The sequence below is a fragment of the Protopterus annectens genome, chromosome 12.part0 (assembly GCF_019279795.1).
Source record: "Protopterus annectens isolate FY-2018-M chromosome 12.part0, PAN1.0, whole genome shotgun sequence".
NCBI classification, from domain to species: domain Eukaryota; kingdom Metazoa; phylum Chordata; order Ceratodontiformes; family Protopteridae; genus Protopterus; species Protopterus annectens.
The window spans coordinates 568960360-568985120 of NC_056746.1; the positions used below are offsets into that span (position 1 = coordinate 568960360).

The 24761-nt window shown below is 41.5% G+C and overlaps 1 protein-coding gene across 2 annotated transcripts in view; it reads right to left on the bottom strand.

Moving 5' to 3' along the window:
* The window catches only part of CCZ1 (CCZ1 homolog, vacuolar protein trafficking and biogenesis associated), a 1119178-nt gene that overhangs the window by 578312 nt on the left and 516105 nt on the right, over positions 1 to 24761 (bottom strand). For both annotated transcript variants that reach the window (XM_044089701.1, XM_044089702.1), the window contains one exon: positions 23716 to 23797. In XM_044089701.1, the coding sequence (XP_043945636.1) occupies positions 23716 to 23797 (82 nt within the window). The remainder of the gene's footprint in view (positions 1 to 23715; positions 23798 to 24761) is intronic.

Consider the following 24761-nt stretch of genomic DNA (forward strand, 5'->3'; position numbering starts at 1 on the left):
TAACGCACACACCCTGGACCACCAAAGGAACTCCTTCTGGAGGCAGGGGATCAGGGGAATAAGAGTGTCCAGATCGTGGTAATGCTGTGACCATACACTTTTCAGGTACCATTGAAGCTTTCTCATATGAAGCCCTGCATTTGGAATCAACAGAATGCAGGAAGCCATGTAGCCCAGTGCCTGCAGGAATTTCCTTGCAGTGAGCTGAGGTAGAGTTGCCAAAGCTTTGAAAATTGAAGCCAGCTGTATTTGCTTTTCTGTAGTGAGGAAGGCCCGTTGTAAGGTTGTATTTAAGAGGGCTCCCATAAATATCATTTGTTGAGAAGGGATCAAATGTGACTTTTTTGTGTTCACTGAAAATCCCAGGAGGAGAAGACGTTGAACAAAATCCAGATGTTGGAGTAAAAGATCCTTGCTGTCTGCCTGAATAAGGCAGTCGTCCAAATAGGGGTAAATCTGAATCCCCTGGAGTCTGCAATAAGCCACTACTGGTGCCAGGCACTTGGTAAAGACTCTGGGCGCAGTAGATAAACCAAAGGGCAGTACAGAGAATTGAAAGTGTCTCGAACCTGCCTTGAACCTGACGAATTTCCTGCGTTCCTGCCTGATGGGAATGTGTAAATAAGCTTCCTTTAGATCCAATGTCACCATCCAGGCGTCCTGAGAGAGCATTGGAATCAGCTGCTGCAGAGTAAGCATCTTGAATTTTGGAATTTCCAAAAAGGTGTTTAACACAGAAAGGTCCGGAATAGGTCTCCATGAGCTTTGCTTTCTTGGAACCAGAAATAGTCTTGAATAAAACCCTTTTCCCATCTCTGAGAGTGGAACAGGCTCTATGGCTCTCATGGCCAGAAGAGCATCCACTTGATTTAAGGCCTCTGACCATTGATGTTTTGGCAGATCTGGCCAACGAAAGCCCTTGGCAAGGTATGAAAGTGGAATTTGTAGCCTTTTAAAATCACGTCCAATACCCATTTGTCCTGGGTAATACGAGTCCAATTTTTGTAAAAAAGAGAAAGTTTTCCTCCGAGAGGGGCATCCAGGTAAAGAGGTCCTGTAGCCCAACCGAGAGAGTCATTGAGTTTGCTTCCTTTGAGATTGGGATCTGTCTTCTCCCCTTCTAGGTGAAGAAGCAGTCCATTGTCTCGATCTGTAGGAGGCCTGAGGTTGTCCACGACCTCTGGAGCATCGATATCTTCCCCTTTGAGGCCTGTCAGACGTGGGAAAGGACCAATTTTTGGAGGGCCAATTCCTGGAAAATCTAGGAGGCTGAACTTGCAAGAAATCTTTCACAGTTTGCATAGATTTTGCCTTTTCTTCCATCTTTTTAATAACCTCCTCAGCCTTAGATCCAAAAAGAACATCATGCTGAACAGGGGCATCTAATAATTTAGCCTTAACCTGTTCAGGTAAACTTTGTTCACGAAGCCAAGCATGTCTCCTGATAACAGTACCAGAGGCTGCGCCCTGCAAGAAGCATCCAAAGCATCAAAACCACAATGCAAGCTATGTTTGTTCAGTTGTTCAGTTGCATGCAATACATCCTGTAGTTCCTTATCTTCTGCACATGCAGGAAGGGAGGCAGGCTTTTGCTTTAAAACAGACAAAAGAAATTGCTGATACTTAAACATATGAAACTGGCAATTTAAAGCCCTAACAGAAAGGGTAGCAGAAGTATATACCTTTTTACCACACCTGTCTAAGGCACGAGAATCCTTCTCAGAGGGAATAGGATTCTTAGAAGAAGCAACTTTAGCAGCCTTAGAGCCCTGAGATATAGTTTCAGGATCTGCAGAAGGATTCTTAAACAAGAACAAATGAGACTCAGGAACCCTATAAAACCTATCAGGCTTAGAGGGAGCAGGAGGCATGGAGTCAGGATTCAAATTAGCCTCGGAAAAAGCATCATCCACAATGTCAAGAACAGGAGGGATAGCCAAAGGCCTATGTTGAGGAAGAAGAAGGAATTCTCTAAGCCTCTTCTTGGAAACAGAATAATCCTGACCTTCCCAATAAAAAATGTTCCCTCATCTCATGTAAGGTTTCCCCAAAAGAAAAATCTTCAGGCGGAGAGGCAGAGGGTAAGGAGTCCTCAGCATCCGAATCCTCATAAGGAGGAAAAGAATATTCCTGATCAAAAGAAGAGACAAAAGATATAGAAGCCTGGTCAGAGGAATCCATAGGAACATCCTGTCGAGGCCTTTTCCCAGGGGGGGGGGGGTGAGAACCCCTAATCATAGTAAGCAAATCTTCAGCCATCCTTAACAATTGCTTCTGTGTCCTGGGAGTAGATTCAGAAGTAGCTTGAGCAGGAGCTTTGGACTTAACAGGAGTCTTTGTCTTTGCCTTTGAAATAGTGATGTGAGTAGGCCTGAATACCCCCTCAGAAGCCGGTACCTGCACAGCGGTTCCGGACCCATCCGAGGGAGCGACGTCCGAAGGTCCTGCAGCAGATAAAAGAGAAGGCCTTGATGGCTCCCCATGGGAGTCCGTATCGGCTATCGGTTCAGAAGTGGCGGACGACAGGGGCTGCAAAAGCGCCTCACTGACGACAGCCGAACCGGACACTGGCTCCAGCTGCAACGAGTCCTGTTTGGACCTCGGAGGCCTGTCCTTGTCTTTGCGCTTCTTTTGAATTCCGGTAGCATCCGACGACATTCTATAACTGAAGCGTCTGCCAAAGTAATTCAGAGCCCAGTCGTACCTGCGTTTGATAGTACGAGAATTGAACCTGGCACAGAACCGACAACAAGAAACGTCGTGGTCAGGGCCTAAGCAAGGTAGACAGTAAGAGTGGAAATCTTTATGAGGTATTTGTTTCCCCACACGTAATACAATTATTAACTTTTTCTGACATCGGAGGAACAAGAAAAAGATTCTAGCGGGTACTTAGCTTTGAGAAGAGAAGTAAGAACTTCGGACAGACAACAACCAAAAAACGCTGTTCGAAAATCACCAACCAACAACTTGCGAAAGACTGGAGAAGATGGCGTCGGCTGAGGGCTATGTACCAGAGCGTACTGACGTCAGGGTACTAGCTTGTACAGCCGACGCCGGACCCAGACTTTGGGATTCTGGCCGACCTCGGGCTGCCTGCCGGCAGGAGCACCCTACAGTTATGACTGCAACAGTGAAACACGATGAACATCTAGAACTAACTGGTGCCCAAAGAAACAAAAATCTACCAGAGCCAAGGGAGATCAAGGTCTGTCCAGGCAAGGGGGCAGGAGGGAGGGTCGCAAGAAAGAAGGCGAGAGAAGACAACTAACATGGAACGTTATGGAAGGTACATAACTTCTAAATGTTAAGTTGTCAATCTCGCCTTCATTCTTGCTGGATGGGACCGCGTCCCTAGCACCTCTATCCTGGGAGGCTGAATGGAACAGCCTCTTGAGAAGGGTGGAACCAAAACTGGCACTATCCCTGGAGGCCAAATCCAATTTGTAATGAGAAACAAAGGTATGAGGAGTGGCCCAAGTGGCTGCTGCACAAATAGTACCTAAGGGTAGCCTAGCCTGAAAGGCCGTAGAAGTGGCTAGGCCTCTAGTGGAATGTGCCTTTGGTTTTGAGCACAGCGGTTTGCCCCTAAGTAGATAAATGTCAGAAATGGTGGAAGATAGCCATCTAGACAAGGTCACTTTGGAAACAGGGAAGCCTTTCTTATTTTCAGCATAAGAAAGAAAGAGCTGATCAGACTTCCTGAATTGTTTTGTTCTGTCCAAATAATATCTGAGTTGGCGGTGAACATCAAGATAATGTAATTTTTGTTCCGACCTGTTGGAATAGTTAGGAAAAATTACAGGGAGATCAATGGATTGGTTTAAATTTGTTTTTGAAGCAACCTTGGGCAAAAAGGATGGATTAGTTCTCAAGGATACTCTGTCCTTGTGGAAGACCAAATATGGGGGACGAACAGAGAGGGCATGAAGTTCTGACACACTCCTAGCCGAGGTAATAGTGACAAGGAAGAGTGTCTTCCACGAAAAAAACTTTAGTGAGCATGAAGCAGCTGGCTCAAAGGGAGGAAGAATTAAGGATGTCAGCACTAGATTTAGGTCCCATTGAGGAGGAGGACTCCTGACAGGAGGTTTGAGGAGAAAAACTCCTTTCAGAAAAGCTTTACAAAGCTTGTGGGACATAAAGTTGTGATCTGCAAACCCGACATGAAAGTTCGAGATTGCAGCCAACTGAACTTTGACCGTGGAAGATGAAGAACCCGAGTGAAAGATTTCCGCTAGAAAATCCAAAACTGCATGAACAGGGGCAGTAAAGGGATCAATGTTCCTTGATTTCGCCCAAAGGGAGAAACGTTTCCACTTGCTAGAGTAAATCCTTCTAGTAGAGGATTTAAGGGAAGCCACTATCCCTAAGAGGGTTAGAGATCATAGGAAGCCTGGCTAAGGAAGGAAGTGGAGCAACCAAGCTGTGAGGTTGAGAGAAGGAATTGACTGATGCAGCTGACCCGATTGGTGGATCAGAAGATCTGGCACTGGGTCCAGATGCCAAGGCTGCACTAAAAGATGACGATGAAGGAACGGAAACCAAATTTGTTGAGGCCAATACAGGGCAATGAGGATCATTTTGGTTCTCAAAACGGTAGCTTTCTGGAGTACCTGTGGTATCAATGGAAAGGGAGGAAAGGCATAAAGAAGTCCCTGGGGCCAATCTTGGGTAAGAGCGTCTCTGGGGGGATGGCCCGGAAGTGGGAAGAGAGAGAGGAAGGCTGGGCATTTGCTGTTTTGGGGAGTAGCAAAAAGATCGCAACATGGGCGGCCCCCACTTCTGAAAAATCTCCTCCACTATAGATTGTTTGAGAGACCACTCATGAGGCATGAGTATAGCTCTGCTCAATCTGTCCGCTAAAATGTTGGTTTTCCCAGGGATATGCGTTGCTACCAGAAACCGATGAGAGGAGATCGCCCATTGCCAAAGTCTGAGAGCCTCTTGACACAAGGGGTAGGACTTCGTTCCGCCCTGCTTGTTGATGTACCACACTACGGACATGTTGTCCGTGTGAACTGCAATTGTTCCCAAGGGAAGAAAGTCGTTGAGGGCTTGCAACGTTAAAAGCACTGCTCTCATCTCTAGGACATTTATGTGCAGGTGGTATTCGAACGGTTGCCACGTCCCATGAACCATCCTGCCCTGATAATGACCCCCCCACCCGATCAGGGAGGCGTCCGTAGTGACTGTGGCTACGGGGCGGGGAAACAAAGGGTCTGCCCTGATGTAGCTGGGAGAAGAAATCCACCAGGAAGGTGGTTTTGCAAGTTTGTGTCACCAGAATCTGGTGACGCATGGAAGCTGTTGGAAGGACCATTGGGTGAACAACATCCATTGAAGGAGGCGATGTAAAGCGGGCCAGGGAAGAAGAGTAATGGCGCTGCCATGAGGCCCAATACTTTTAGGACCAGTCTCGCTTGCACCTTTCTGCTGGCAAGGATGATCCGCACATGGTTTTGGATATCTAGGATTCTCTGGCTTGTGAGGTTTGCTGACATCCGAACAGTGTCTAAATTTGCGTCTATAAAAGTAATAGACTGGCAGGGCAATAAGGAGGATTTTTCGTAGTTGATCGAAATTCCTAATTGAGTGCAGAGATTTAGGGTGTAATCTCTGGCTTGGAGAAGTTGATGCCTGGTGGTGGCTGAGAGGGCCAGTCGTCGAGATCTGAAACACCTGGAATCCTTGACATCTCAGGTGAGCCGTGACCACTGCCATGCATTTGGTGAACACTCTGGGGGCTGTAGTGAGACCAAAGGGCAGGGCTCTGAATTGAAAATGACTGGACCCCAGCCGAAAGCGGAGAAACCTTCTGGAGCGTCTGTGGATTTTTATGTGATAGTACGCATCCTGAAGGTCTACTGAGCACATCCAGTTGTCTTTGCCCAAGAAGGACAAAATCGAATGAAGTGTGACCATCCGAAATCTTGTCTTATTCACAGAGTTGTTGAGTCTGCTGAGGTCCAATACTGGTCTCCAATCTCCCGTCTTTTTGGGAACCAAAAAGAACCTTGAGTAGATTCCGGGCTCTGAATGGTCTGTTGGAACTGGCTGAATGGCTCTTTTTTGTAGAAGCTTTGATACTTCTAATTTTGCAATTTCCCTTAGACCGGGTGGAACATCTGGAAGGGAATTTTTGTGAGTGAAGGGACTTTCCTCGAAAGGAATCTTGTAACCCTCGGATATGATCGACTGTACCCATTTGTTTTGTGAAAGGGAAAGCCAGGCTTCAGGGTACAGCGATAATCTTCCCCCGACTGCCTCCAAGGATGGATAGTCGGGCAACACCTCAGGGATGCTGGAAGGGCTTGTCAGAGAGAGGCTCTCTGCTGCCCTGGTTCTGCGGACCCCCTCTGCCCCTAGGGCGGCATCTATTATTATTACCCCCTCTGCCTCTAGGGGTAAACTGACCACGTGTGTCCGGCGTGACTCCCTGGGATTTATGGAACCACATCTTTCCCCCCCTTCTGTCCTTTAGGGTAAGGCCTAGAAGGGGTGGAAAAACAGACTCCTACGGCAGAAAGAGTCTTGCCGTCTTGCTCACACCTGGTCAACGTATCCTTCACCTGAGGACCAAACAATGTTGACCCATCGAAGGGAGAGTTCGTGAAGGATGCCTTAAAGGGATCTGCAAAATTACAGAGCCGCATCCAGGACTGACGTCTAAGAGCCACTCCTGTCCCTGCAGCTCTACTCGCTCCATCTGCTGCATATGAAATCAGCCGCATGGAGGAGTTGGTTATGGAGTTAAGGATTCCTAGCTGAGAAGCAATCTTGTCTTGAGCCCCTGCAGTTGTAGGATCCTGTACTACTTCACCTAATTCTTTAAGGATGTCCCTTTGAAGTCTGGTGAAGTGACATAAGTAATTCAGCGAACACATGGCAAAGGTCGCTGAGGAGAACATCTGCTTACCATACCTGTCCATGGTCCTAGAATCCTTGTTAGGAGGATGGACTGGTATGGAAGGATCTGCGAGTTCCTTCTTGGTGGCGGCCGCCACCACCATGGCATCAACAGGGACACCTTTTGTAAGAAATTGTTTCTCGGAAGGGGCTGTTATAAATTTAGAAGGCCTCCTGGGAACTGGTTCTACGGAATCAGGAGATGCCCACGCCTTCAGAGCTATCACCTCCATGAGGGGGTCGAAAGGCGGAGACACCCAGGAGGTGGAGGGTCGAGATCCAAATGCCTCTAGGTATACCGACTCATCCTTGGAGGGATTAATGGAGGGCCAGTTTCCCCTCTGTTTTAGGAGTTCTAGGATGTCTGAAAAAGAGACATCCTCAGAGGGGGATCTTGGGGACCCCTCCGACTCATCTAAGTCGGTATCTGAAGTAGTAGACTCAGGGGAGTCTAAGTGCTTCCTCTTACAAGTCCTCTTATGCGGAGGATCTCCTGACGGATCAGGAGAATCCTCGGAAGAGGAGGTTCTTCCCAGTGGGGAAACCTGAGGCGGTGGATCTCTCGGTCCGGGAGCAAGAGAGTGGGAAGAGACATCTACAGGCACCGTAGAGGGAGGAGCTAAGGGGATAGACTGCTGACTGAGCCCAGGGGGCCAGCACACTCCTCATCACCTCGAAGGCTCCCCTCCCAGGAAGATCCGAGAGACCCCGCTCCGAAGAAACAGGGACTCCCGGGCCCGCCGAAAGGGAAGGCTCCGAGGCAGATGTCGGGGCCGAGCTCACCAAGGCCGAATCCCCGAGGGGAAGAGCAGGGTCAGACAAGGGTCAGATGCCACTCACCCCCTCGGAGCAGACCAGGGAAGCCCAACCACTGGATCCCTCCAAGGAAGGTCTCGAGGAGGAGATAAGAGTAGAAGCTGAAGGAGCAGAAAGGGGTGGTATCTGCCCCGCAGCCATAGCAGTGACTATTCCCATAGACTCCGGCTCAGAGCTCTGGAGGAGAGTCGAAGGAGGAACTTGAAGAGGGTGTGGACCAGTAGTCGTCTGTTGAGACGGACTATGAAGCATTTGGGCTAGTGCCTGTGATTTTAACAATCTGCTTACCACTCTCTCCAAATCATGGTCTGAGAGCCTGGAAGACCTAGATGATCGGCTCCGATGGCTCCACTCCGAAAGAAGAGGAGAGGTCGGAGCTGACAGTATCGGCTCCAAAGAGGGAGACCTGGACCGCTTCCTCGATGGAACCATCGGAGCCGAAGAACCCTCGGTTCCAGACGGAGCCGACAACTTATCGGCTCCAAGCCTGGTCAAAATTGTATCGGCTCCGGCCGGAGCCGATACAGGCAAGGAAATAATGGTATCAGAGCCGGTCGGCGCCGACACCGAAGCCTTAGCCACATGGTGGTTGGAGCCGGTCGGAGCCGACACCAATGTGGCAGTTAAAGTATCGGCACCAATAGCCATCGGTGCCGAAGATTTAGTCAAAATAAGATCGGCTCCAGCCGAGCGATCTCGACTCAAAGAGTCGGAGCCAGGGCCGAAGGCTTAGTAGCAGAAGCCTGGGCCTTGGAGGTCTTAGAGGGCTTGCCCGAAGAAGACTTAGTCGGGGAGCCCTCCGGTTTAAGAAGTCCTCTCAAAATTAATTTATTTCTCCTTTCCTGCAGGACTCTCTGGCTGAAAGAGTGACAAATAGCACAGGAGTCCTGCAGGTGGAGAGGTCCCAGGCAGTAGATACAAGAAGTGTGACCGTCTTGTCAGAGACATCTTCTGACAGCACGAGTCACACTTCTTGAAGCCTGAGACCCTCTGTTCTTTGGACATAGTGAAATCCACACAACACACAACTCACACAGTCCCAGATTCAGAAATATTTAACTTAAATGGGGAAAAAATAAACCCACATACACACCCTGACAGGAAGGAATGGGAGGGGATTGAAGGCCCGACTAAATAAAACAACTAGGGAAACAGTAAAACTAGAGCTAAAGACCCTACAACTAACTAAAAGTGACAAAAAATCTAATAAGTGAGAGAAAAATTAGGAATGGGGTGACTAAAATTTGTATAACAAATTACTTACCAAGAGCTAGTAAAAGGAGTACCTCATCAGCGAAGCGGCAAACGAGATCTGGGTACTTACCGCCTTGCATCATGGGATATGGGGCTGCCTCGAGCTGGTAAAAGTGACTCTCGAGCTTAGCAAGTGCCGAGTCGGAGCCGAGGATCGGCTCCAAACCCATCCAGCAAGAATGAAGGCGAGACTGACAACTTAACATTAACTGTTTCATTAGGGGTTAGGAAAAGACAGGTGGAAGAGTAGGTATGTAGGCTGAAATGAAAGAAGAGTGGATCTTAATGGATGAGAAGGATAGGTCTTTGCTCACTAAGATAGTCAGGTACTGCAAAATGGCTGAAATATTGGTAGAGACAGTGTTGAGTTCTTGTTGCTGACACCAAATAGAGAATCTTTTCCACTATGCACAGTATGTTTTTCCTAGTGTGAAGCAGCGGTGGTACAGTGGTAGCGTTGTTGCCTCACAGCAAGAGCTTCTCCTGTTCGATTCTCAGCTGGAGTGCCTTCTGTGTGGAGTCTGTATGTCCTCCCTGCGGTCGAGTGGCCTCCGAAAGACATGTGTAAATGGGCGTGCCTTGCTGAAGGTTGGGCATCGGACTGGCAACTCGGCACCAGAAAAGTCGACTGCCAATCATTAGTAGACCGAAGTTCTGCTGTGGTGACCCCTAACTGGGAAAAGCCGTAAAGACAAACAGTATGTTCTCCTAGTATTGGGTCTTCTAGATTCTTTAGGATATTAAGCACCTGACTACTCAGGATTGTTCAGCGTAGAATTTTGATGAATTATCCAGGCAGAGAGTTTGAGAGTCTGCAGGTTAGGGTGCATGAACCTTCTCTTTGCCTGTGTCAGCAGATCCACTCTCTCTGGGGTAACTGCCAAGGTTTTTCTTTGGTCAAACTCAGTAGCAGGAGATAACAGTGCTGCCTGGGCCAGTACGGAGCTATTAGGATGACTCTCGGTCCTTCTTTCCTGATTTTTAGGAGGATTCCTGGAAGGAGAGGCAGAGGAGAAAATGCATAAAGAAACAGATGGCTCCAGAGGAAGGAGAAGGCTTATGTTCTCCAGGCTGTGTGAAGTTTGCTCCTGGAACAGAGTCTTTTTAACGAAGTGTTTTTGCCGGTGGCAAAGAGGTCTATTTCAGGGGATCCCTATTTCTGGACTATGCTGAGAAATGTTTACTGATGCAGCTGCCACTTGTGGGGGGGTTCCATTAAGGGTCTGCTGAGGCAATCTGCTAGAGTGTTCTGAGCCCCATGAAGGTACTGAGGCATCAGGTGCAAGTCCATAGCATTACCAAATGCACACAACCTGCTGAAATGGTCTACCTTGACCCGAGAAGGAGTGAAAAAACACAGCTGCCTTTCCAAACAGGATTTATTCAAAAAACTCCAAAAACTCCAAAAGTAGTTACAACGAAGAATGGTTAAGCGCTTTCATCTGTTATCATCAGATTTCATCAGAACCCTGATACATTCTTTAGTCGTAGTTTTTATACTTAATTTGGCGCCAAATTTTCAAAACTTGATTACTATATCCTACTTAATTGATATACACATGACCTAGCTTAAAAATACAGTATATATAAAAAATTTTTTAAAAATACACTTAATATACTTAATATACTTAGTATATAATTGTATATATACAAATCTACTTAATACACAACCCTACTCTTATAAACCTTGATATACTAAATGCTTATTGAAACATATATTGTTCCTTATAATACTCTACTAGATATTCATACAGAACCAATACTAAAATGAAATATACCTTAAATAAATATTATACTATATATAGCACAACACTACAACAAAGAAATGTCACTACACTGTATAACATGCTGTAGCGTAATGAAAGACCACAATTGGGGAATTAATATTTAACTCTGTTACATTAGTACAAAACTAGAAATGGTTTCAGACTGACATGATCATTGATACCTGGATATGTAGTTGCATCTAGGCTAATTTGCCATTTGCTTTCTACCCAGGCAAGATATGTCTTCCAATCTCCTCCTTTGTCACCTATATCCACCTGATCTATAATTGCAAATAGGAAAGTGTGTTCTTGTCCATTTTCAATAGTGTGTTTGCTCAACGCATTTTTAGGGTCCCTTTTCCTTATTCTATACAGATGTTCATATATTCTGGTCTTGAGTTTTCTCTCAGTTTTCCCTATGTAATATGCGGAGCATTTTGTACATGTTGCTATATATACTACCCGCTGTGAGTTACAGTTGCCTCTCTTGCAGGTAACCACTGATCTAATTATATTGTTAATCCTAATTCTAACACTATTGTTAATGTTTTTACATTGGTTGCAAGAACCACATTTCAGAGTACCTTTCTTATTTATTCCATCATTTCTATTTCTATTTTGCTCCAAAATTCTCTTCAAATTATTGCCTGTTTTATATATGGTGCATAATTGTTTACCTACTATATGTCCAATAGATACAGATGAATTCAATAGTTCCCAATACTTCTTCAGAATACCTATCACTATATTTGTATATGGATTAAACCTAAGTATGCAAACTTTCCTTTCATTTTCTAAATTCATAACAGGTTTACTGATTAGTTTCATGCCCAACAAGGGTGGATATTTATTACCCCATTGATTCTTAACAAACGTTATAGTGTTGTCCAACATTTTACTTGGGTATCCTCTATCCAAAAATAATTTATACAAGGTATCCATTTCTCTATCCATACATTCCCTAGTTGATGACATTCTAGCTATACGAATGCATTGTCCCTTAACAACATTCCTAAATATGTGAGGGGGATGACAACTACTAAAGTGTATATAGTCGTTGGAGAATGTCGGTTTCCTATATATTTGAGAGGCAAATCCACTACCTGTATTCATTATCAGAGTGTCCAGGTATGCTATTTCATTCTTATCTTGCTGATACGTAAATTTCAAAAAATCAGTGGTTTGGTTTATATATTCTATAAAGGAGGGTATTGTATCTGTTGGTCCTGTCCAAATAATGAACATGTCGTCCAAAAATCTCAAATATAACTTTATATACTTGTAAAATTCACTAGGAAATATGTATTTATTCTCCCACTCGAGCATAACTAAATTCGCAAAAATAGGGGCACAAGACGCCCCCATTGCTACTCCTCGAGTTTGACGAAAATATTCACCAGCATGAAAAATATAATTATAATCTAGGACCAGACCCATCTAGTAGAGTATTATAAGGAACAATATATGTTTCAATAAGCATTTAGTATATCAAGGTTTATAAGAGTAGGGTTGTGTATTAAGTAGATTTGTATATATACAATTATATACTAAGTATATTAAGTATATTAAGTGTATTTTTAAAAAATTTTTTATATATACTGTATTTTTAAGCTAGGTCATGTGTATATCAATTAAGTAGGATATAGTAATCAAGTTTTGAAAATTTGGCGCCAAATTAAGTATAAAAACTACGACTAAAGAATGTATCAGGGTTCTGATGAAATCTGATGATAACAGATGAAAGCGCTTAACCATTCTTCGTTGTAACTACTTTTGGAGTTTTTGGAGTTTTTTGAATAAATCCTGTTTGGAAAGGCAGCTGTGTTTTTTCACTCCTTCTCGGGTCAAGGTAGACCATTTCAGCAGGTTGTGTGCATTTGGTTTTGCGATACTGTGCTTTTGGACTTATCTGTTGTTACATGGCTGATATGGTTACACCGGTGACCCCTTTGAGTAGGGAGGAATTTAGTTCACTTCGTAATGAGGTGAACTCGCTGCAGAGCGATGTAAGCAAGCTCCTTGACTTGGTTAATAAACTAACGGATGTTGTGTCGGCTGGAGGAGATCAGTCTAAATTAGCGTCTAAACCGGAAGCACCGGAAACGCAAGCAGTCATGCTTGAATTACGCTCCGACAGTAGCGTTAGTGACATTCCAAATGGGCAAGCGAGTGTAAATCTACCGCAGAAGGGACAGCATAACCAGCATAATCTGGAAGTAGAAGAAGTAAATGTTAATCTGTCGACGGAGGCAGAGTTCACCTTCGATTTTAGCCTTTTTCATACACGCAAGGAGAATGCAAGGTTGGGGGCTCGTCCGAAACAACAGCGTGAGGAAGTTAAAACGTACTCTACGGCAGTTGGCAAAGCAAAAGGCATGGAAAAAGGTACTGTTAGTAAACATTTTTCTAGCCCGAAAATGCCAAGTAGCCGAAGAAGAGACTGTCATAAAGGCAATTTTAATTTTAATGTTACCAACGTACTAAATGACTTTTTAGCAGATGAATGTGAATTTACAGAAAAAGTATCTATGGACACTAAGCACAATTGTTATGACAAAGAAAATTATGTAGTGGACAATGACGACATTAAATCGAAAATTTATCTATTGGGAAAAAAGTTAACTCAATTAAGAAGTGCAAAATTGGATAATGCCTATTTAGAAAAATGTTTGTTATTAAAAATAGTCCCTAAGGGACTAAGGTTTTTTAAACTCCCACTTGGAGTTAAGTATACTACAAAAATAGAACAGTTGTTCAATAGTATGTTTGATGAGTTTGGTTTTAAGTATATCAAGCAACTGATTAAGTGTAATGAGGAAAAAATACAGGGGTTGACACAGGAAGTGGAGGAAATTAATGTGAATGTAATACATGATGAAAAATTCCCAGCATGGTATGATTTATATACTAATCAGTTTAGTATGGTTAAAAACAAAGTCAAAACTTTTTATAATAGAAAACTACATAAAATTGATAGGGATGTTGAAATGTATAGGAATGGTAGAGCATATATTTGGCCTCGTTATCAACATGAGGACAGGGAGAATTTTGAGTGGGTCCATACTAAAAGCAAAAGAAAACATAATAGATATAATCAAGAGGAGAATTTTCAAGGTGGAAGGTACTACCCGGCACCCAAGAGATTTTAGATGGGGAACATTCAAAGTATGTTTGTAATACTGTGTGTAAAGGACCCACACTTATTCCGGTACTTGATGAGGATCCCATTTCAAATGATACTACCATTATACCTACTATTACACCACCCATTATTTCAGATTCCACAATCAACACAACAGGTGATCTTACTGCTGAACTACATTTAGTAGGAAGTTCTGACACCTCACCAAGGGTTTACACTTTTGGGGGATTTAAAGTATATAACTATACTAATGTTATGGTTACGGAGCATTTAGCATCATTATTTAGTAAGGGAATGAAATTCATCCCTATGGTTAAATTTAACCTATTTGATGTTATAAAGGAAATTAAACTTTTTTGCAGAAGGCTAAATTTAGCAATTCAATTTTATGAGGACAATAACAAGGCCAGCTTGTACACCACTAAAACCAAACTAGTTAAGAAAAGTACGTATATACCAGCTGTGAATGCACAGGTAGCCCTGTATGAAAGGATGGTATGTAAGGAAGTCTACTTATTATACAATGATATTAAGGGTAATTCGAATGGAATAGTTGACTTTCATGACAATTTAATATTTGAAGAAAGGAAATGTATGGACGAACTTTTATTAAATGATGAAGTGAGAATCATGAAGCCTGATAAAGGGGGAGGGATAGTGATATATGATCAAAATATGTACCTTATTGATATACATAATATACTATATGAAACAGGAAATTATGAAGTTGTTTCTTTAAATCAAATTAATATAGGGTATAGACGTATTGATCTGGCCCTAGAAGAGTACTTACTTGACAATAGAATAACAACTGAATTGTATGAATACTTAAGAACAGATTATCCTATATTAGCACATATTATAGGAATACCTAAAATTCATAAAAACCTAGCTAAACCCCCCTTCAGGCCTATAATATCGGGTTCTAAATCTAAAACTTTCAAAATTGGTGTTACTATTGATCATTGGACGAAACCTGTGTATTCTAATGTGAGCCATATAGTAAAGGATTCGTGGGATTTCTTGGGGAAATTAACTAATGAAGTATGGGATGAGAATCTTACATTTATAACCATTGATGTGCAAGACTTATTCTCCAGTATCCCGGCGAATATTGGCCAGGAATATTTTTACAATAGCCTCATTAAGTATGCAGGGCTTACATCGGATAAAAATAATTTAATTATGGACATGATGGGTCTGGTCCTAGATTATAATTATATTTTTCATGCTGGTGAATATTTTCGTCAAACTCGAGGAGTAGCAATGGGGGCGTCTTGTGCCCCTATTTTTGCGAATTTAGTTATGCTCGAGTGGGAGAATAAATACATATTTCCTAGTGAATTTTACAAGTATATAAAGTTATATTTGAGATTTTTGGACGACATGTTCATTATTTGGACAGGACCAACAGATACAATACCCTCCTTTATAGAATATATAAACCAAACCACTGATTTTTTGAAATTTACGTATCAGCAAGATAAGAATGAAATAGCATACCTGGACACTCTGATAATGAATACAGGTAGTGGATTTGCCTCTCAAATATATAGGAAACCGACATTCTCCAACGACTATATACACTTTAGTAGTTGTCATCCCCCTCACATATTTAGGAATGTTGTTAAGGGACAATGCATTCGTATAGCTAGAATGTCATCAACTAGGGAATGTATGGATAGAGAAATGGATACCTTGTATAAATTATTTTTGGATAGAGGATACCCAAGTAAAATGTTGGACAACACTATAACGCTTTGTTAAGAATCAATGGGGTAATAAATATCCACCCTTGTTGGGCATGAAACTAATCAGTAAACCTGTTATGAATTTAGAAAATGAAAGGAAAGTTTGCATACTTAGGTTTAATCCATATACAAATATAGTGATAGGTATTCTGAAGAAGTATTGGGAACTATTGAATTCATCTGTATCTATTGGACATATAGTAGGTAAACAATTATGCACCATATATAAAACAGGCAATAATTTGAAGAGAATTTTGGAGCAAAATAGAAACAGAAATGATGGAATAAATAAGAAAGGTACTTTGAAATGTGGTTCTTGCAACCAATGTAAAAACATTAACAATAGTGTTAGAATTAGGATTAACAATATAATTAGATCAGTGGTTACCTGCAAGAGAGGCAACTGTAACTCACAGCGGGTAGTATATATAGCAACATGTACAAAATGCTCCGCATATTACATAGGGAAAACTGAGAGAAAACTCAAGACCAGAATATATGAACATCTGTATAGAATAAGGAAAAGGGACCCTAAAAATGCGTTGAGCAAACACACTATTGAAAATGGACAAGAACACACTTTCCTATTTGCAATTATAGATCAGGTGGATATAGGTGACAAAGGAGGAGATTGGAAGACATATCTTGCCTGGGTAGAAAGCAAATGGCAAATTAGCCTAGATGCAACTACATATCCAGGTATCAATGATCATGTCAGTCTGAAACCATTTCTAGTTTTGTACTAATGTAACAGAGTTAAATATTAATTCCCCAATTGTGGTCTTTCATTACGCTACAGCATGTTATACAGTGTAGTGACATTTCTTTGTTGTAGTGTTGTGCTATATATAGTATAATATTTATTTAAGGTATATTTCATTTTAGTATTGGTTCTGTATGAATATCTAGTAGAGTATTATAAGGAACAATATATGTTTCAATAAGCATTTAGTATATCAAGGTTTATAAGAGTAGGGTTGTGTATTAAGTAGATTTGTATATATACAATTATATACTAAGTATATTAAGTATATTAAGTGTATTTTTAAAAAATTTTTTATATATACTGTATTTTTAAGCTAGGTCATGTGTATATCAATTAAGTAGGATATAGTAATCAAGTTTTGAAAATTTGGCGCCAAATTAAGTATAAAAACTACGACTAAAGAATGTATCAGGGTTCTGATGAAATCTGATGATAACAGATGAAAGCGCTTAACCATTCTTCGTTGTAACTACTTTTGGAGTTTTTGGAGTTTTTTGAATAAATCCTGTTTGGAAAGGCAGCTGTGTTTTTTCACTCCTTCTCGGGTCAAGGTAGACCATTTCAGCAGGTTGTGTGCATTTGGTTTTGCGATACTGTGCTTTTGGACTTATCTGTTGTTACAAGTCCATAGCATTGGCTATCTCCCAGATTGCACTGCCAGCTGGCAAAGAGGTTAGGAGTGGGTGCCCCTTGTTTATGTGCCACATGAGTGTTGTGTTGTCTGTTTTGATAAGCAGGACCCCTGGTTTACACTGATCCTTGAAGGTCACCATGCCCTTCCGTACTGCCATCAATTCCTTCCAATTTATGTGCTTGTGCCAGAGCTGTTCTTCCCATCTGCCCTGGGACTGGAGGTGTTGGAAGCCACCAGGCTGTGTCTGATGCATCTGTGATTAAGGTTTGGCCCTGAGGGATGAACCTGAAGAGGAGACCCTGGTTCTGTGCATATGCTTGTGACCACCAAGCCAATCCCCCTATGAGACAGGGAATTGGGTGGATTTCTGTCTAGAGAGACTGTGAGTGCTGGCAACAAAGATTTTTGAGATACCACTGAAATTTCCTCATGTGTAGCCTGGCCAGAGGGATTATTAGTATACAGGAAACCATGTAGCCCAGTGCCCTGATCTGGATAAAAGGTATTGCCTCTGTATAATGTCCTGGAAGTATTGGGTTAGGAAGGAAGCCTTGTCTGGGGGAAGTAAGCCCTTCTGGATGGAGGAATCCAGCAGAGCCCCCAGGAAAAGTATCCTGGTGGAAGTTTTGTGTTGGATTTGTTCAAGTTAATGTTGAACCCTAGAGAAGAGAGTAGGGTCTGTGCAAGATCCTCAATGGACTGACTTATGGCCTGAATGAGGCATACGTCCAGATGAGTAAATTTGGATGCCTCTTGTTCTGCAGAAGCCGATCACAGGGACCAGATATTTGAAGACCCTGGGAGAAGTAGACAAACCAAAGGAATGTACAGAGAATTGAAAGTGACTGGTACCTGCTCTGAAACGAAGAAAACTTCTTCAGGATTCTTCTATAGAGATGTGCAAGTAGACATCTTTCAGGTCCAAGGTAACCATTAGACCCTGAGGTGTGATGATGGGAAGAAGCTTTTGAAGAGCAAGCATTTTGAATTTTGGGACTAGGAGGGACTGATTGAGAATAGATAGATCCAGGATAGGGCACCATGAGCCTTCTTTCCTGGGGACTTGGAAAATATAAGAATTAACACAGTAATGGTAATAGAAAGGTAGCAAGACAGGAAGTTTTTTTTTTTTTTAATTTTTATTTTAAGAGAAAAGGAAGGAAAGGGAGGAGGAGAAGTCTCTAACTTAAACAACTATCTCTTCCACCTGAGGAGACGCCTCTAACTTAAACAGTGACTCCTGAGAGGGGAAGCGAAAGGGACAAGAATCCTCTAACTAAAACGGATCCTTGAAGGGACAACAAGGCCCAAAGAAAAACAGCCGCAAGGGAAAAAATTACCAAGGATAAGAAAAAAATGAGCGCAAAGGCTATTACAATAAAAACTAATGGGTTATAAGAGATGGTATTTAGAAGATTGGCAGTATTAAGCTATAAATATGAAAATTTTACAAGCCTGAGCCAGTGAAGACAATCCCGAAGCTTCAAGCGGCAAACAAGATCTGGGGAACAGCCGCTAAGCACCATGGGAAAGGACTTAGCCTCGAGCCAGTAGAAGCTCTCGAACTTTGGTATATGGCCGAGTCGGAGCAGAGTTTCGGCTCCGAACCAAACCAGCAAGAATGAAGGCAAGATGGGACAACATAACACTCAAAATTTACCCTCAGTTCTTTGCTATTTGTTAACTACTTTTCTTCTGATATTATTACAAATGACTCACTAAATCATCTGAATCAGTCTGTTCCACTGGATTTGTCCTTTAATCAATTTAATTTAAACAAACATCTGAATTATGAATTTTCAGGTCCACATTCATGTGAGTGGGGGTAGGATATATTAAGATTTGTGAATGGCAACACTGACCATAGAAGGTGCTTAAAGTGATTCACAGTGCATAATTGGACATAACTGACCATCTAGAAGGTGTTTATTTAAAGTCATTCAAAATGCATGCGTTTTTGGAGCCAAACACTAGTTTGGAAACCAGATGTAAGATAACACACACATCATTGAACTTCCTACTGTGCACACAAGGTGCTGCATGGGTGGCTCATATTTTCCACAAAATACAGCAGTCTTAGAGTTGATTAGATCAGGTAAAGAGGGGGGCTTAGTTTGACATTGTTGTGAGAATTCTACTTTGAGCACTCTATCTTCCAAAACAATATTCACACTAATGTCACTCTCACTTTCACGCTGAATTTATAAAAAAGTAAAATAGTAGCATAATGAATAAATAGAAATTCATTGCCATCTGCATTTAATATGCTGTGATAATTAACACTACTTTCTTCTCTCTATGCAGACGTTGTGGCCAATTTACTGAGCAAACTGCTAAAATGATATCTGGTATGACATGCTTACACCAAAATAAGTGAGTCTGTGTTCTAAAAAGCATCAAACAATACCAGAGGGAGGTTGGCATAATGATTAATATATCTGCCTTACAGACACAAGGTTTGATTCTCACAGGGGTTAATTGGCTAAGCTTAAAATGGCCCACTAGGGCAATTAGCCTAGTACTACTTTATGAGCTTATGAATCTAATTTATTTTACATTTAATTACCGGGAAAGTCCGACTGGACACAGGTCCCTTTTCAGCGGAGGCCCAGGCAGAAAAGCTTCACATTTACTTAATAAATCATAGAACAATGTACAATAATAAATGACAAAATACAAATAATACCAAGTAGTACAAAATAATACAAGACAATACAATGTTATACAAAGACAATGAAAGACTATAATTACATGAAGAGGTAGTAGTATATATGCAACCAACAAGTCATGGATAACATTTCATATGTTGGAAAATAACTGGTGGTTTTAATAATTTTGTACTGTATTGATAAATGATGTAAGCAGACAGTGGAGATGGAGAGGGTATGTAAAAATACAGCTGGAGATAGACAGAATACATAAATTGTTGCACAGGAGCAATAATTCTGCTCAGATATAATACAGTAGCCAGTTCCAGTTTCAAGGCCTGGGGAAGACATAAAAAAAGTGGTTATTGAAAGATGTGTTTTGAACAGATTTTTGAATTGTGGGATACAGTAGTTGGAAATAAGACAGCTTGGGAGTTTATTCCACAATCTGGAAATGTAGTGTAAAAATAATGATTTACTGGCTGCGTTGTTTGCTTTGGAGACATGTAGGAGGGATTTGTTGGAAGAGCTGAGATGTCTACAGGAGTTGTATGGCTGTAAGAGGTTCTGAAGAGCAGGAGTTTTATCTGGGTAACAGAGGATTTAGTGAACAAAGGTAAGTTGATTAAAGTGCAGTAACTGCGGAAGCTCAAGCCAGCTTAGTTGTCTAAGTGATGTGGAGTGACGGGTTCTTTATGAAGCACCAGTTGCAAATTGGGCTATGTTATTGTAGCAAGATTCAAGTTTGGCAAGGTCTGTTTTACGGAGGTTGGTTAGTACAGGGGAGGCATATAACAGAGTAGATAGGAGGCATGTTCGGGGAATTGGATTTAGTATTCTTGGTAAGGAATTTATTGTTCCTATATAGGAGACCAATTTCTTGTGGACCTTTTTAATGGTTCAGACAATATGTATATCAAATTTCAGATTGTTATTTATTTCAGCATCTGGCAGTTTTGTGTGGGTTGAGGAGGTAATGATGGTTTTGTTTTTGGATAAAATCCTGGAAGGTGGGGAGGGGGTATTGACTTGGGAGGAGAGGGTTTTGCTTGGATGAAAAAGGAGAAGTTTTATTTTGTTTAGATTAAGGATGAGGTGGGAGTAAGTGAGCCAATTTTCAGCCAATAGGAAAGATTTCTGGGTGTATTTGTGGAGAATTTGAAGAGAGAAGGCTGAGCATATGCGAGTTGAATTGTCAGCATATTGGACTATGGGAGTGGGAGGTGTGGAGGTATGCAGTTGATTGGTAAAGAGAGAGAAAAGCAGGGGCCCCAGGATGGAAACCTGGGAAACTCCTATGCCAACCGGAAGGAAGGGGGGATAGTTGTTGCTGCCATAGGGTGGTTTGGTGACATCCTGTAAGGTAATTTTGGAACCAGGAAATGGATGAGGTACAGAGGTTTAGGGAGGAGAGGATGTTGATTAATTTTGGGTGGTTAACCATATCAAAGGCCTTGGATAGAAAATAGCAGATGCATATTGCCCATTATTCCTATGATGTTTAACTGTGTTGGTAAAGGACATCAGGCCTGTGGTAGTGCTATGACAGTGGTGAAAGCCGTGCTGTGCATCTGTAAGCAATTTTTCTCTTTGAAGGTAATCCATGAGTTGGGTATGGATGACTTTCAAGAATTTTAGACAGTGGGGATAAGATAGCAATGGGGAGATAGTTAGTTAACTCAGTGGAGTTACCCTCCTTTGTGAGGGGTATAATGTGAGAAATTTTCCAAACAGTGGGGACCAAGTTCTCAGTGACTGATCTATTTATACGAATGGTTACTGGGTAGGCTATTCCTTCTATTGTAATTTGAAGGAATTCTGCAGGGAAGTTTATCAGCTGCTAGCATAGTTGATTTGCGTTTTTTTGAGTAGTTTTTTTGGTTGTATTTACAGAGACTGGTTGGAATGAAAAACATGTTGGTGGAGGTTTGGGTATGGGTGGTATCTTGGTTTGTGGCAGGAATAGGGTTATTGTTATAGGGCTGAGAATTTGCGAGGGCTTGGATTGACTCTGTAAAGTAAGTATTAAACCGGGATGCTACACTGTCTGTGTTATTGGGTGTTGATGGAATGTGAGTAGCTGATTTACCAGGGTGTAGTATGGTATTAACTGCAGCCCAGAATTTTTGTGGATTGTTTTGGTGTTTTATTTGAATATTACGGCAGCAACTGGATTTATCCCATGCATATGCAATTCAAGATATATTTGTTTTAAGTGGGATCTGTTTTTTGTGAAATTGTACCCAGGCCTTATCTTGGGTCTTAAGAAGAGATCTACATTATTTACTAAGCCAGGGAGCATAGTTTAACTCTAATGGTTCTTGGTGGTGCATGATGGTTGAGGATGTTTAAGAAGGTGGAGTTGAAGGAGTTAACTGCTTCATCTAGAGGTAGCGGTTAATTTCCCAGTTGCAGCTTTTGAGGGAGGAAATGAAATTATTGGCATTGAAATTCCTTTTTGTCTCTGATTTGATGGTAAGTGGATTTGATGGGTTTTGAGGCGAATGAGAAAGGTCGGCTTGTGGTCACTTAAATCCCATAGTCCTCTACTACAGAAAGTTTTGAGGATTTACACACTGAAAACTTTAGCTTAGCTAGGTTTTTCTTGTAGTTTTTTCTAAAGGGTATAAAAGGAGGAAAAACTGTGTACAGACGCACTTAATAAAACAGTATTGCTTCTGTACTTCAATTGGCTAAAACAAGCTATGTCAGATTTCATTTTTAATAACCTTCTGGTGACCTGCAATGATCAGTTCAGTAAAACATTAAAATGTTTAACTACAGGTTATTTGGTGCACTCCAGACAGAATACAGTACTGCGTCACTTCCAAAATACCTTGGAAAAACACACCTGGGGGGGTTAGAACTTCAGAAAGAGAGAGGAGAGTTGCTACATGAATCTTGCAACAATTAAGACAATGCTGTCAAAACTAGGTGCTGTAAATGAGCACTTAAAACTTTCAATGTCTTGTACTCAAATGCTACTTTACTACACGAGTGCAAATATATTACACATTCAAATAATACTTTTTTTTTGTTTAAAAGTACAGGTCCACAGACATGAAAACTTCCTACCCCTAAAAATCTTATCTCCTACTCTGACTTATCTTTTTATGAAGCTGACTGTTGTTTTATATCAATGCAACATACTTTATTTTTAGTTTATGAGCTATGAACATTAGACTGTTGTGAGCACAGTTTGGAGTGAATGTGTAACACTCCACTGTGCTCCACAATTAATTACAAGGTACATGGTTATAACAATGATGCAACCAAATATATCTGTACCTGTGAGCACAAAGGTTAAAAACAAATGCAATCACAATATGCTCATCTTTAAAAAAATCTCAGCTAGGAGTATAATTTTCTGGAAAAGTCAGTTTTAACTTTGTAGAAATTTCCCTTTAAAAAAGTTTTTTTTTTTTTTTTTTTTTTTTTTTTTTAACCTTGCTGATCACTGGGATGGAAAAACCTGTAACATCTGACAAGACCCAAAAGGTAAAGTAGCTGATCTGGCTCTCAAGTGTACAGGAAACTCAAAGTCTAGGTTAGCTGACTGCTTGACTAAGCAACTGAAGTAAGTAATACAAAACAGAATCAAATAAAATGAATTTTTAAGGGTGGTTAGTACGGAAGATTCTTAACATTTAAATAAATATAACCATTCAATGCACCCATTATTCACCGGCTCAGCTATAACAACTGTACAAACGAGAAAAGGTAATGCTAACTCTGCAGATCACAGAGCTTACACTGCTGGATGCAAGCAAACACAGCAAAAGCCTGCTGTGAAACCCTTTCAAAAGTTGCCAACATCTACCAATCCTTCTTAGTACACCTATGTACCAACCACAGACATACGAATCTATATACTGCAAAAGAAGTGAAGGAAGAAAGAAAGCTACTGCTACCAGACAGCAGCTCTCATTTAATACTAACTACTACCTTTTGCTGGACAACAAGCAGTAATATTTGCAGACCAGTACCTGCAAGAAAGTTTCCATAGAAGTTGTTAACTTTTCACACTCGTACCTCTGACTCTGAATGTCGTGGAAACAAGGATGTTGTGAGATACTTGTACAAAGTCCTCATATCTTCTTGTTCTAATCCACTCCTACAATACAGAAAAGGAGGAACATATTATTCTCCAGTATTATACTATAAATTAAGAGATAACTACAAAATAATTTATCAATGTTTGAATGATTAAATGAATGTGCGCAGACTACGAATTTCTGCAGTTTGCTCAATACTAATTTGTCAGTGTTCTAATATGTAACCAAGTATTCACTGTTATGAATGACTGACCATTCCAGGGTCATCATGAAGAAAAGCTTAATAGCAAGTAGCTTTTATGACTATCTGTAAATGGCTGCATACGAAAACGTTCCCAACAAAAGACAAAGCTGTTATCTTTTTGACAAGCTTCTTTCACCAAATTTCTGTTCACAGTATTCTTGTTGTGTGCTAACTTATGGACAGCAGTCCAGTGCAGGTGGTGTAAAGGGATAAAGCCTTGACAATGCCCCAGGTGAGGTAAGTTTGCCTAGAGGCTCAGGCACTTGACAACACTGGAAGGGAGGATGAGTGGGTCTTTCATGAGGGGGGGGGCACAGCCAGCTACATACACTACCAACAGCCCTTGGAAGTGGGGCTGTGATGCACAGGGGTGGACTAGAGGTGGCTTTAGGCTCACCAAGCCATGGGTCAGTATTAACCCCCACAGTTAATGTGCATAAGTATGCACTGTGGGCCACAGCTGTAATGTAGTTCATATGGTGACCTTCCAAAGGCCGGGGTTTAGTCATATATATGCTTCACTGCCAGAATCTGCTCATAAAAAAAACATTACTGCTGCTATATATTTTTCTCATTTGTACACACAAGACACAAACACATGCCTGCCAATAAAAAATTTTCTCAGGTGGAGCAACAAGCATTCTGGATTACACACACTTATAAGTGACATATCCCCTGTTAACAGCACACTACATGTGAGCACAGACTCCTTACATATTACAGCGAGTGGACACAGGCAGACAGTCGGAGTTGATCTAGGTATATGCTGTCAACCCTTA